The sequence below is a fragment of the Ammodytes marinus genome, assembly GCF_949987685.1.
Source record: "Ammodytes marinus genome assembly, chromosome: 5".
NCBI classification, from domain to species: Eukaryota; Metazoa; Chordata; class Actinopteri; order Uranoscopiformes; family Ammodytidae; genus Ammodytes; species Ammodytes marinus.
Genome location: NC_137234.1, coordinates 8,066,639 through 8,078,784, shown reverse-complemented (window position 1 = coordinate 8,078,784; position 12,146 = coordinate 8,066,639). Strand labels below are relative to the sequence as shown.

The following is a 12,146-nucleotide window of genomic DNA, read 5'->3' as shown; positions in this document are numbered from 1 at the left end:
TACTGAAGTTTCTTTCCCATGTCATGAACATTTCAATGTATGTTAAAGCAGAAATACAGGTTATTATTTTGAAGACCATGTTCCCTTACTTCCGTGCAAATACTTAAATCCTCTCTTCAGCTTCACTCTGAAGCTCCCGTTCCCTTTTCATTGATTTTCAAGGCGGCACTTCCGCTATGATGGATCGCCATATTGACCAATAGGAATAGAGGAAACGGGCCATCGAGTGTAAAATGACCAATCGGAGAGCAGTATGGGCGTGCTCTCATCGTAACAAAGGATATCAGATAATTTTTGGACAATTTGACACGTTCAGTCTGCCTGTAGTGGACTACTGATTCTAAATTTGCTGTCTTTTCTTCAAGGAAATACAATTCTATCATCGTTATCTTGATGCATGTTTATTTTAAAGTTGTTTTTAGGCATATTAAGAGGAAAAATGTTAAGTAGGCCTACTAGGAAAATATGTTAAATTATTTTATACCTACTATTTTCCAAGATTATTCTATTATTTACAATGTAGCCTAACTGAAGAATTCAAAATTAAATTGTGCCTATAAAAATAAATAATAATCCAGCTTGTAAAACAAACAAACAACAAAAAAAATACCGACAAAGAAAAGAAGAAACGGGACATTCAACTAGCCTATTCATTTCCCCAAAATACATAGGCTACAGTAGCCTACATTCATATTTAGACCCACACTTATAGGTGTAGGCCTACATACAGAGAATGTTCAGGGAATGTGTGTATTTTGAAGTAACTTTTTTTGGGAATGCAGCAGTAGGCTACACATTGGAATAGGACTCTACTACACACACACAAACACACACACACACAAACCCACACACCACAGCTGGTTTGTTTTGTGCTTCTCGGTAAATTCATAGTGAAAACGCCTGTTAACAGCTGCGGTGTCGCCGTGGTGACAGGAAGCGATGTGGTTAGAATGTTGCTTCCCCTGTGAACTACTGATGGCCTCTTCACAGGAAACAACAGTCACACACACACACACACACACAGGCCCTGACACATCTGATGGTGTCCTCTGTTAAAGGCGCAGTGTGTAAAGGGAAATAACTTTCTTCAGAACAGACTTGGTAGAAATGGAAAAAAATATTCATACGTTTCTTTTAATAAGTGTCTAATCGCTTGAAAATAAAATGTGTTTTTTATATTATTCTACCTTAAATTTTAGCCTTTTATATCTACATAGGAGTAGGGCACTGAGGCGGCCATGTTTGTACAGTAGCACAGAAAAAACACACTCAAGAATCAACAACAATGATATGAGGACTAAAAATACACTCACCTTATCAGTTTGAACCAGAGTCTGTGGCTACAACAGTGTGAGTGTACTGACTGAATTGAGCCAGTGACTGTGGATTTCCATCATCACCTAACCTTATGTCTGAAAAAAACCGATACAAATCATACTTCTCTCCCCATTTCCACTCTATAACGTTATCTTGAACTATCAAATAAAGGTTGAAAAACACAAAAAAATATATCTTAAAAAAAGTCATAGACTGTGTTCGAACACACCATACCAAATCCAGCTCATACTCATTTTGACGTCAATTTGAGTATGTGACGGTTTTTGTATGCAAGTTTGCGTGTAGGCGAGAAATGCCCTGATGAGTACTAACTTCCGGGAAGATTTTGTGTATGGATCGATACTTTTCCTACTCAACCGCCCCACAATGCATTGCGTCTTTTCAAACGGCATTGAAGGTTTTTTTTAAATTATTTATTGGTTCTTTATACTTCAGTGTAAACCTCGCATACCCAATCGATCTTTAAGTATACAGTATGTAGTATCAACATGTTGAGTATGTAGGAGGGAGGATGTTGGTGGGGCTTTTCAAACACAGCCATACGGTATGTTGTGAGAACTTGCTCAGTCTCACACAGTCAACAGTAGCCTAGTGTATTAGCACTAAAGACAAGCTGACATTATCAGTATTGAACTACTAGTTCCTCTCTATGGCCAGGTCCGAGTGAAGGCTGAATGTTTGTGCTCTTATTATCTTATTACTAGTTGGCCCTTGTACAGTACTCTGGCGCCCCTAGTGTTTGTCACACTTCATCACGTTGGTAAATATGATACAATTCACACATTTAAACTGCATAGAGACAAAACTATCCCAAAGGTAATTAGTTACTCCATCAGTTTTAAAATATATGGATTTGCAGCTTTAAAGCATAATGCTGGCTAGTTTCAAACAACTGGATTATATCAATCACCCAGCTGAATAACGTTACTTTAACATGATCAAAAAAAACAGAAGCAATGAGAAGTAGAAACATACTGTACCTCATGTATTTTTTTAGCTGTGAAACACATAATCAAATTTATATTTCCTTGTATTTGTATTTCATATTATATAAACTTCCTGAGAAACAATTTAATTTTGTCATAGTGTATCACAAGCCCTTTTTATATACAGAATATGATCACAAGATATACTGTACAAAAATGAATAAAAAATTTTAAAAAATCAATTGTGCATTTCTTGTTAACAGCCCTTTGAAGTGCTAAAATAAGGAAGTTATAATTTCTCAAAATGCTGTTTCACTGTGACGTTAACATATTTCAGACATATGTCGATGAAATCTATAGTGATGCCTAAACCGAGCAGGTGGGAGCTCTGTGCCTTGCTCTAGGATACTTCAACAGGGCATATGGATGTGGACCAAGTGACTGTTTTCTGCTATACTGTAAGTCTCTGTGAATCTCAAACCTTCCAGCAGCTGTTTTCCACACCAGACTCTGTCTCTGTACTTTTCCTCCACACTATCCTTATCAGCTTGCTTGCATAACACAAACTTGCAAGTTTCAGGCCGTGTAGAGTGAAGAAAAGTCTAATTAATGAGTAATTTGAAGGATATATTGACTTTGCCAACGGATTTTAAAGATTCTATGCTATTAATTGTGGTCGATATTTTATGATAAGGACATAAAAAAAACTTAAATGTTCTTCTTGCACATTCAAGTTAATTTATCACAATATACTTAATTTAACTTTTTCGATTAAGACATAAGTAGGTTTCATATGGGCAAAGGATATGCTGAAAATTATATTTGAGTACCACGCTAAAAAAGATCTCATGTCTGAAAGTGTTTATCTGGTAACATACAGAGTTGGCAGTACATACAAAAAATTAAGAGACCAGTCTGGATTTTTCTTAAATCTTCATCTCTACATTACTTAATGGAAATGCTCTAAATGACAATATTTTTAATTGTTAATTTGGTAGAAATGTTGTCAGTAGTTTATATTGTCAAATAAAAAGGTTAATTCTACTCAAACATATGCCTCTAAAGAGTAAAAGAAGAGACACTGAACATTTGGAGCAGTCTCTTATTTTTCCCGGGGCTGTACAGTATATTCTAACAGCTGGTATTGAATTCAGCTGATCGAGGGCAGTCTTGGCCCAACAATAAGAAAGAGGAAGTTGAAACACGCAGTAGACGACTGCGGCTTCCTGTTGAGAAGTGAGAGGCAAACTGACAATGGCCAATGAACTACAATCATGTTGTATATAATCAGTATCGTTTTGTCTATAATTTTTACTAGAAACTGTAGTTATTGTACAAAAATAACAACAGAAAAAGGTGAAATCAACAATGAAAAATTATTACTATGTGAGATAAAGACATATTGTGAAGGTCAGACAAAATACAATGCAATTTGAAATTTTAACAACAACAATGTAAGCCAAGAATGAAGATATTTCAATATAAAAATATAAAAGTACCTTTTACATAAACGCAATGTTCTGACATTTTACAGACTGAAGTGGAAGATAATTCAGACCAAGTTTTTTTTTTTATTGTGCTTTAATAAACATCTTGTGTGCAAAACAAGTGTATTTAATTTAACCTGAAAAGGAACCAGAGCGGATCCTACAAACAGAACCAAATCCAAACCCAGATGACCTTAAACAACCTTCAAACTTTTTCTTTCAAACTTAAGTTACTGAAACATCTGCTCTTTGCACTGTTTAACATGGTGTAACTTTTGGTCTGGTCTGTTCAGGCTGGCGTGGGAAAGGCACCAGCCGCGGACACACCTTTATCACAGTAACAGGGTTATAGTGGTTCTTGGTTTTGATCACGTGACCTGGGACACTCAGCAATATAAGCCTGTTCCTGCCCCGCCAGCTTCACACTGCTGTCATGATGAGGGGGCTGCTCGCACTCACTGCGCTGTTCGTGGCCGTTATCGGCAAGGAGACTTTTGAGGGGTAAGTGAGTGTATGTGTGCATTAATATGAAATAAAAAACTAATCAAGATGCTTCTCTGGTTATCTATAGTCTATACTATTTAACTGAATGCACTGAATGCTTCCACTTGAGGGCCATTTGATATAACAACTAAAAAATGTTTTACAATTTAAATTTCAAATATATTTTTCTGAAGTAGTTTACAAGGCCGGCACAGGTAACAATGTGCATGCATGAAAGTTTTTAAATTGTAGTCCAAATTACAAGTTGACATCTTTTCTCAATGACCTAAACCTGCATATTCCTGCCATAAACAATGGTGAGGGGAAATTAATTAAAATTGAGTTTGTGTTGCTCACAAATTCCACAAAGAAAACCCTTTAAAAAATTCCATTTATAAAATTAAATATAAATGATACACAGAATTTATTTCGATGCAGGTTAAATCATTTTGCATGTATACTTTATTTTTGGGTTATAAAGTCCTTCAGATATTCCAGGTTTAAGTTATCCCTTCTTTAAAAGATAAACATACAACAGTAGGTTAAAGCCAAACTGAGAATCAAACCTGAAACTCTTTGCCCATCTCTCTGTTTTCACAACCAAAATCAAACCGTTTGAAAATCTTTCTTCACCCCATGTTAGCCAACTTCTCTCATGCTCTGAGATCTTGAGTAAAAGGATGTCAACAGTAAAACATTGTCTGGGCGCTCCGGTGGCGTAGTGGATAGAGTGCCAGAGCCGGCCCAAGCCTTCAGGGGGCCCTAAGCGAAATATGATTAGGGGGCCCCTCTCCAATGTTAGCGCTGCTGAAACTATAGATCTGTGTTAAATATCATTCACACATCCAGTGTTTTCCGCTAGTGCCTCCACTGTGCGGCTGTGCGAAAATATTAGACAGCCGAGATTCAGACCCTCCTAGGGGGGTCCGGGGGTATGCCCCCCCGTGAGATTTTTTTAACCTTTTTAAAGTGAAATGCATGAATCTGGTGCACTTTGAGAGGAAAATTAAGAGGCTAAATCTGAGAAATTTTGTGTGAACAAATAATTTGGAGACACTGGGTCAGATGAATTAGAAGCTATTGAAGAAGGACACATGGATTTTCCATAAAAATATTAATATAAAATAAAATATTATGGAGGGTCCTCTGGGTTGGGCTTGGAGCTCTTTTTCTTTTACGGGACATATTTCTCTGTAATATAATGAATGCATTTAAATGCAGTGTGAGGAACGAAGCAGAAGAACTCTGTTGTCCAGCTACTGTATCTTTTTTTCCACAGACAAGGCTGAAATAGGCTATAGACTATACACAGTGCATGGGCAACTGAGGGCAGCCCCATTTCCAATTGTTTTTCAATAAACTCAATACACACTGTGCATGGATGTGAACGTGACATAATCACATAATTTCGGATTTCCTCCCAGATGAACTGATTACATTTTTAGGCTATTAATTATCTAGACCAAAACATTTTATTCCTTTTTTTTGTATGATAACTCACATTTGCATAATATGATGTTAATATCAAACACACAAACTAAAAAAAAAAAAAAATAAAAAATAAATTTTTTTTTTTTTTTTTTTTTTTTTTTAGGGGGCCCCCCAGGCAGTCGGGGGCCCTAAGCGGCCGCTTAGTTCGCTTATGCCTCGGGCCGGCTCTGTAGAGTGCATACTATATTGGCCTTTGTTGCAGTGGTCGTGGGTTCAAATCTGACCTGTGGACCTTTACTGCAGGTCATCCCCTCTCTCTCTCTCTCTCTCTCTCTCTCTCTCTCTCCCCATTTCAACTCTGTACTATCTAATAAAATAATATTTAAAAAATAAATGTAAACCAGTGTTGTTCTCTGTCCTCAGGCATCAGGTGCTTCGTATCATCGCTAAGGATGAAGTCCAACTGGCTCTTATTAAGGACCTGGAGGACATGGTTGAGTTTGAGGTCTGAAATTCTGAAATAAAACATTTAATTTTGAGATAAATTTAGATTACATTTTGTTTGATAAGATAAGATATACCTTATGTTCCCATATAGCAACTGCATCACAAAAACACACTTGCTATAATGCACCTTCACATATAGAACATAAATTACATAATATATGCACTAATATATGCACTTATGCATACAAGTGCTTAAGTTCATATTTTGAGTGACAGTTCACGAAATACCTGCTTGGAAGAAACATATTTACTACGATAATAACTACCTAAACACAAATTTAAAATTTAAAAATTAAATAAGAATAAAATACAAAATACGAAAAGGTTATAAAATACAACTTCAAAGCACTTTGTAAAATTCTATTAAAAAGTAATTAATTGTATGGTGTGTGTGTGTGTGTTTGGTTTCAGTTGGACTTCTGGACGGCTGTGACCGATGTGGCCACTCCAGTGGATATCAGAGTGCCTATCCACACTCTGCAGTCCGTCAAAGCTTATCTGGAGGCTCAGGAGATTGAGTATTCCACCATGATCGAGGATCTGCAGGTACCAGCCTGGATTCTGAAGTCAATGCTTGCTTAGGAACTACATTTACTTTAACATTTCTGATACTACAATTGGTTTTAAGTTTTACAAAAGTTTGAGCTCATCCTTTCTAAAATATAGATTTTTTTTTAATCGTTGAAACCTGAAATTATTTTTTCCCTGAAGATGTATTGTATTAAAAAAAATATTTAAAAACCGTTAAAAATGCGACCCAATTTTGAACTGAAATGTGACTGTGTGATATGGTTGTCGTGTTTATCTTTTGATACAACAATTAGTTTTAAGTTTTACAAAAGTTTGAGCTCATCCTTTCTAAATAATGTATTTTTTTTAAATCGTTAAAAAACCCGAGATGATTTTCTTCCTGTAGATGATGCTGGATGAGGAGCAGCAGGAGATGGACTCCGCTGCCCGCGCCGCTGTGCCCAGAAACACAGACAGCTTCGACTACTCCAGATACCACACCATCAGCGAGGTTAGTACACACACCCTTGGCACTGTTGTCTAGTAAGAGCTGACAGTTCAATACCGAAGTATGTAATAGCCAAGGGACGCTCATGAAGAAAGACAAAAGGACTTTGTCTTTGGTTTAGATCTACCAGTTGGACATGTCTGGAGGAAAAAAACAGAAAGGCTTCCAACTAGGCTATTATGTTGTTGATAGAACTTTGAACTGAGGATTAAAACTCAATCAATACCAGACAGTGCTAAACAGAATTATATCAAACTCCAAAGGCGCTCATGAATAAAGACAATGAATTTGTCCTTTTAGATCTACCAGTTCCAGGACATGCTGGTGGCTGAGAATCCCAAAATGGTCTCCAAGATCGTGATCGGTCAGAGCTATGAGGGCCGTCCCATCAACGTGCTCAAGGTAAGGTGGACAGGAGTTAAGAGCAAATTAAGATTTTAGTTTACACTAAAACCATTGTTCTTCATAATGCAAAGTAAATGACGTTCCTGACAAAATTAAGAGATGTTTTCATGATGGATAATCTGGTCAGCCTGTTGGCAATGGGAAAAATACAAACACATTACAAATACAAACTCACTCGCAAATATCTTAGGACAGCAGACGATGGTGTCATAAAACCAAGCCCCAACCTCAGCGATTTTTACCAGCATCCAATAAGGAAGTGACCACAACTGTAGTAACCAGGAAGTGCCACTGGGGGCTGAGAGCAGAAGACAGCCATCTCGCATTGACTCCAATGTTAAACATGCCGTTTTCACAGCATTATTAAACCTATTTAAAGCCTGGGCCACGAAACCATTTTAGTCTGTATGTTTAGGTCATATCTCCATGACAACACTGATCGGGGTGAATTTTTTTGGCCCACGCTAGTTTTTATTCTTTTGGAGGTTAAAATGTATTGGCGCGATCTCTTGAGTGACAGCTCTTCGCCCGTTGTCCCTCACTTTGCCTCGGAGGTATACGTCAGCTATCTCCCTCCCCCTCACAAAATGGCGACGCGCACAAACCAGGATTATTGGATGCCGTGTGAATAACTGAGGTCAGCCCGGATGCTACATCCATATTATTTACTATACATGCATAAAACACTACCGCTTTTGTCCAAAGGGGACTCTAGAATCAACAAAAATGTTCCTCGTAGCCACTCTAAATAAAATTAAATAACTAAGAAAAAACATTATTTGATGCATTTCGTATCTCATTTATTTGTTGAAATTTGTATACTTTTCCTTCTTCTCAGTTCTCCACCGGCGGAACCAACCGTCCCGCCATCTGGATCGACACTGGAATCCATTCTAGGGAGTGGGTTACTCAGGCCAGTGGAACCTGGTTCGCCAAGAAGGTGCTTTAATCTATTCATATATCTATCTATCTATCTATCTATCTATCTATCTATCTATCTATCTATCTATCTATCTATCTATCTATCTATCTATCCATTCATCCATCCATCCATCCATCAATCTGATGTACTTACTAAACTGTGTTCTTCACATGTCTGTGAGTAGATTGTGACTGATTACGGACGTAACGCCGCTCTCACTGCCATCCTGAACAAAATGGACATCTACCTGGAGATCGTGACCAACCCTGATGGCTTCGCCTACAGCCACAGCACTGTGAGTTTACCTGCCTCATTCAGCCTCTTGATAGACAATATTCATGCATGGTGGTATCTGAAGGTTTATATCAGGGTTTTTCAACTCTGTTTTCAACTTTAGCTTCACATTTGCCATAACTTTGGCTGTTAAGAGAGTTATCTAATTGTCATGTGATTTTGAGCATGGCATATCTTTACCATTCAATTTTAAAATAATTTAATACAACTACGACTACTAGTAAATAATGTCTTATTTATAAAACTACCATATGCAGTGATGTGATGTATCTATTATGTCATTGATAAGTTAATGTGTTGTTATATTACAAACTTTCTGACATGTAACATCAGTTCAGTAAAGACACGGCATGGTATTGTAAATATGCATTTTGCATCAAGAGTTACATAAAGAGATATTGTGCTGTTATAGACATGAACCCAAAATACAAACTTTCAAATTGTGATGAGTTACTGTGATGTTTCCAGAACCGTATGTGGCGTAAGACCAGGAAGCCCAACCCCGGCTCCAGCTGCGTGGGAGTCGACCCCAACAGGAACTGGGACGCTGGCTTTGGAGGTAAACGTTTTTCCCTTATAGCTTAAATCCAACAAAGCAGAACCTTTCCAACATACACTCTACATGTATTTATTTTTGGAGGCGGCACACAGAGGCAGGGGAGAGCAAAGTGATGAGTAGATATTCTAAGACCACTTCACCTACATATAGCTGAATGGCTTATTTTACATTTTTGCCAAATATTACGGTGAAAAAGTTACCCACCCTAGCTTTAACTACACTTAATTTTGTTGTACCTGTTACAATGACAATAAAGATATTCTATTCTATTTTATTCTATTCTAATTACAAAATATTATGTTAAAGATGACTGCTCATTACTAATTGTTGTATTGTAGTGTGTTTAACTGCATTACTTTTTGAAGAATTTTGATGGTTTAATGTTTGCTTTCTGCTAATGTTATACTCGAAACTACCACCAGATTGTGCCAAAGTTCACCATTATTTAAATTCCTACATACAGTGGCTATAAACCGGATTGTCTGCAGGATGGTTTTATTTAAGAGATTCTTGGCACAAATGGCAACATAAATACACAGATATAGCTTTCCACAAATTGCTCAATATGCAGACGACACAATACAATTTACGTTAAATAAGAAGCACACCAGCCATGTTTTCTTCCTGTGCACTTTATGGAGGCACTCTTACAATGAGTATTAACACATGAAAAGATAGATAGATAGATAGATAGATAGATAGATAGATAGATAGATAGATAGATAGATAGATAGATAGATAGATAGATAGATAGATAGATAGATAGATAGATAGATAGATAGATATATAGATAGTTCAATTCATACCCCTGCGGAAATTCAGGTAACAAGTAGTTCACGTAGTCAGTCAACAAGGCAGGATCGCATATTCAGAACGTGTTAAATTGTAACTAAACCCCCCTAGTTTGGGCTGACCTGCCTCCTCCCTGTAATTCAAAAAGTCAACTTGGGGCACCGCCCAAGTTGACTTTTTGAATTACAGGGAGCGGGCTAAGACAGTAAAGGCACACCCATACAGCCCAGTATTCTAATCTCTCCCACACCCTGCCTGCTAGTGTTTCCATGATAGATCAGTTCTGTTTTTGAAGATGATGGTCATCATGTTAATAAGCTGGTATTAATTTACTGCAAACAATGTATAGCCATGTCCATTTTACACAGCATTGCCTATGGTAATATGTGATAGAGTGTGGTATCCATTTCCATGCAGTTTCTCTGACCCTGCATTGACCCCTTTAGGCGCTGGTGCCAGTGGTAGCCCCTGCTCAGAGACCTACCGTGGACCCAGCGCTCACTCTGAGTCTGAGGTTAAGTCCATCGTTGACTTTGTGAAGTCCCACAAGAACTTCAAGGCCTTCGTGTCCATCCACGCCTACTCCCAGATGCTGCTGTACCCCTACGGATACACCAGGACCGCATGCAAGGACAAGGCTGAGCTGGTACTAAATATACTTAGGCCTACTGATTTTTATGACTATTTTATATACAGTCTATGCTATTTACCACATTACACTTACTGACTTTTATTTCTATCTACCTTGAAATTATAGTTTTTCTTGATCAAGCTTGGGAAAATTGTATTGTGTCAGTATTGCAATCCATAGGAGCATTTGCGTGTAATGTCAAAATGTTCGTTATTATGTCCCAAAATGCTGAAACAGCCAGGAAGTGGATTTGAGAGGAAGTTTAAATAAGACTTTTACATAATTATACTAATTTTATAATTTTTTTAATTTGTAAGAATATGCTATAAAAAAACATGAATAGATGTTTATATGTAAACATGTATAATCTCTTCCTTCAGCACAACCTGGCTAAGAAGGCCATCACTGACCTGGCCTCTCTGTACGGAACTCGCTACAGATACGGAAGCATCATCGACACCATCTGTAAGTCAAAGCACTTTAACCACTTTAAAGGTGGAGTCAGCAATTCTGGAAAATGATTGTTGTCAAAATCAGTTAATATCTCCTCACAATCCCCTACCTGACTGTACTGTGTGTGCGTGCTTAAAAATTGTGTTAATACACATCGTAGTCTCTGTAAACTGGCATGTAAACAAAGGGGCTATGTGAAATAAATCATGGCCATTGGAGAACAATTGAGACAGTCAAGTTGTAGCTAACATTCAGAAATCAGATTTCAACAACTAATTCTACCCTAATACTGACAACATTTACTATGGCTTCTACCTGAACACCTTAATTTTAAAATGACAATACCCTAAGCAACACCTTTAAAAAAGCAAGTGCGAAACAGCATACATTTAAAAAAAAATTATAATAGGCTAATAGGTCAAGTGAATGAATGAATTAATAATAAAGTGTCATAAACTATATTAATATCTATAAATAAACCTGTTTTCATTGCAGACCAAGCTAGCGGTGGCACCATTGACTGGACATACAACCAGGGCATCAAGTATTCCTACACTTTCGAGCTGAGGGACACCGGTCGCTACGGTTTCATCCTGCCAGCCAGTCAGATCATCCCCACAGCCAAGGAGACATGGCTGGCTCTCATGGCCATCATGGACCACACCTACAAGAACCCTTACTAAACACAAACTAAACTGTGTGTCTGTGTTTTTGTGTTTGTGTGTGGAAGTCATGTGGAAAGGCAAATGTTCCAACTAAAATGCCTTCTTAAGACTATTATCATCACCATCATACGTCACACTTAGGACACCTTGCCCTACATCTTACAAGCACAAACAGACCAATAAATGAGGACACTGAAAATATTCCTGTGTTGTTTGATCTCAATTTATTTATGCC

General features: G+C 37.5%; 1 protein-coding gene across 1 annotated transcript; it reads left to right on the top strand.

Annotated features, from left to right (window-relative positions):
• The first annotated feature begins 2,657 nt into the window (after positions 1 to 2,657).
• Positions 2,658 to 12,070, top strand: LOC307250961 (carboxypeptidase A1-like). Its single transcript, XM_080028242.1, has 12 exons — positions 2,658 to 2,722; positions 4,045 to 4,252; positions 6,089 to 6,170; positions 6,584 to 6,718; positions 7,089 to 7,193; positions 7,491 to 7,592; positions 8,434 to 8,535; positions 8,702 to 8,812; positions 9,280 to 9,370; positions 10,609 to 10,808; positions 11,174 to 11,258; positions 11,742 to 12,070. The coding sequence occupies exons 2-12, from the start codon at positions 4,185 to 4,187 to the stop codon at positions 11,927 to 11,929; spliced, it is 1,269 nt and encodes a 422-aa protein (XP_079884368.1). The 5' UTR covers positions 2,658 to 2,722; positions 4,045 to 4,184; the 3' UTR covers positions 11,930 to 12,070.
• The last annotated feature ends 76 nt before the right edge of the window (positions 12,071 to 12,146 follow it).

Bases quoted from the DNA above. Each gene is read 5' to 3' on its own strand.
- LOC307250961 (XM_080028242.1), top strand. From the start codon at position 4,185: ATGATGAGGGGGCTGCTCGCACTCACTGCGCTGTTCGTGGCCGTTATC. The intron at 4,253-6,088 runs GTAAGTGAGTGT...CTCTGTCCTCAG, and splicing joins GGCAAGGAGACTTTTGAGGG to GCATCAGGTGCTTCGTATCA. The intron at 7,194-7,490 runs GTTAGTACACAC...TTGTCCTTTTAG, and splicing joins GATACCACACCATCAGCGAG to ATCTACCAGTTCCAGGACAT.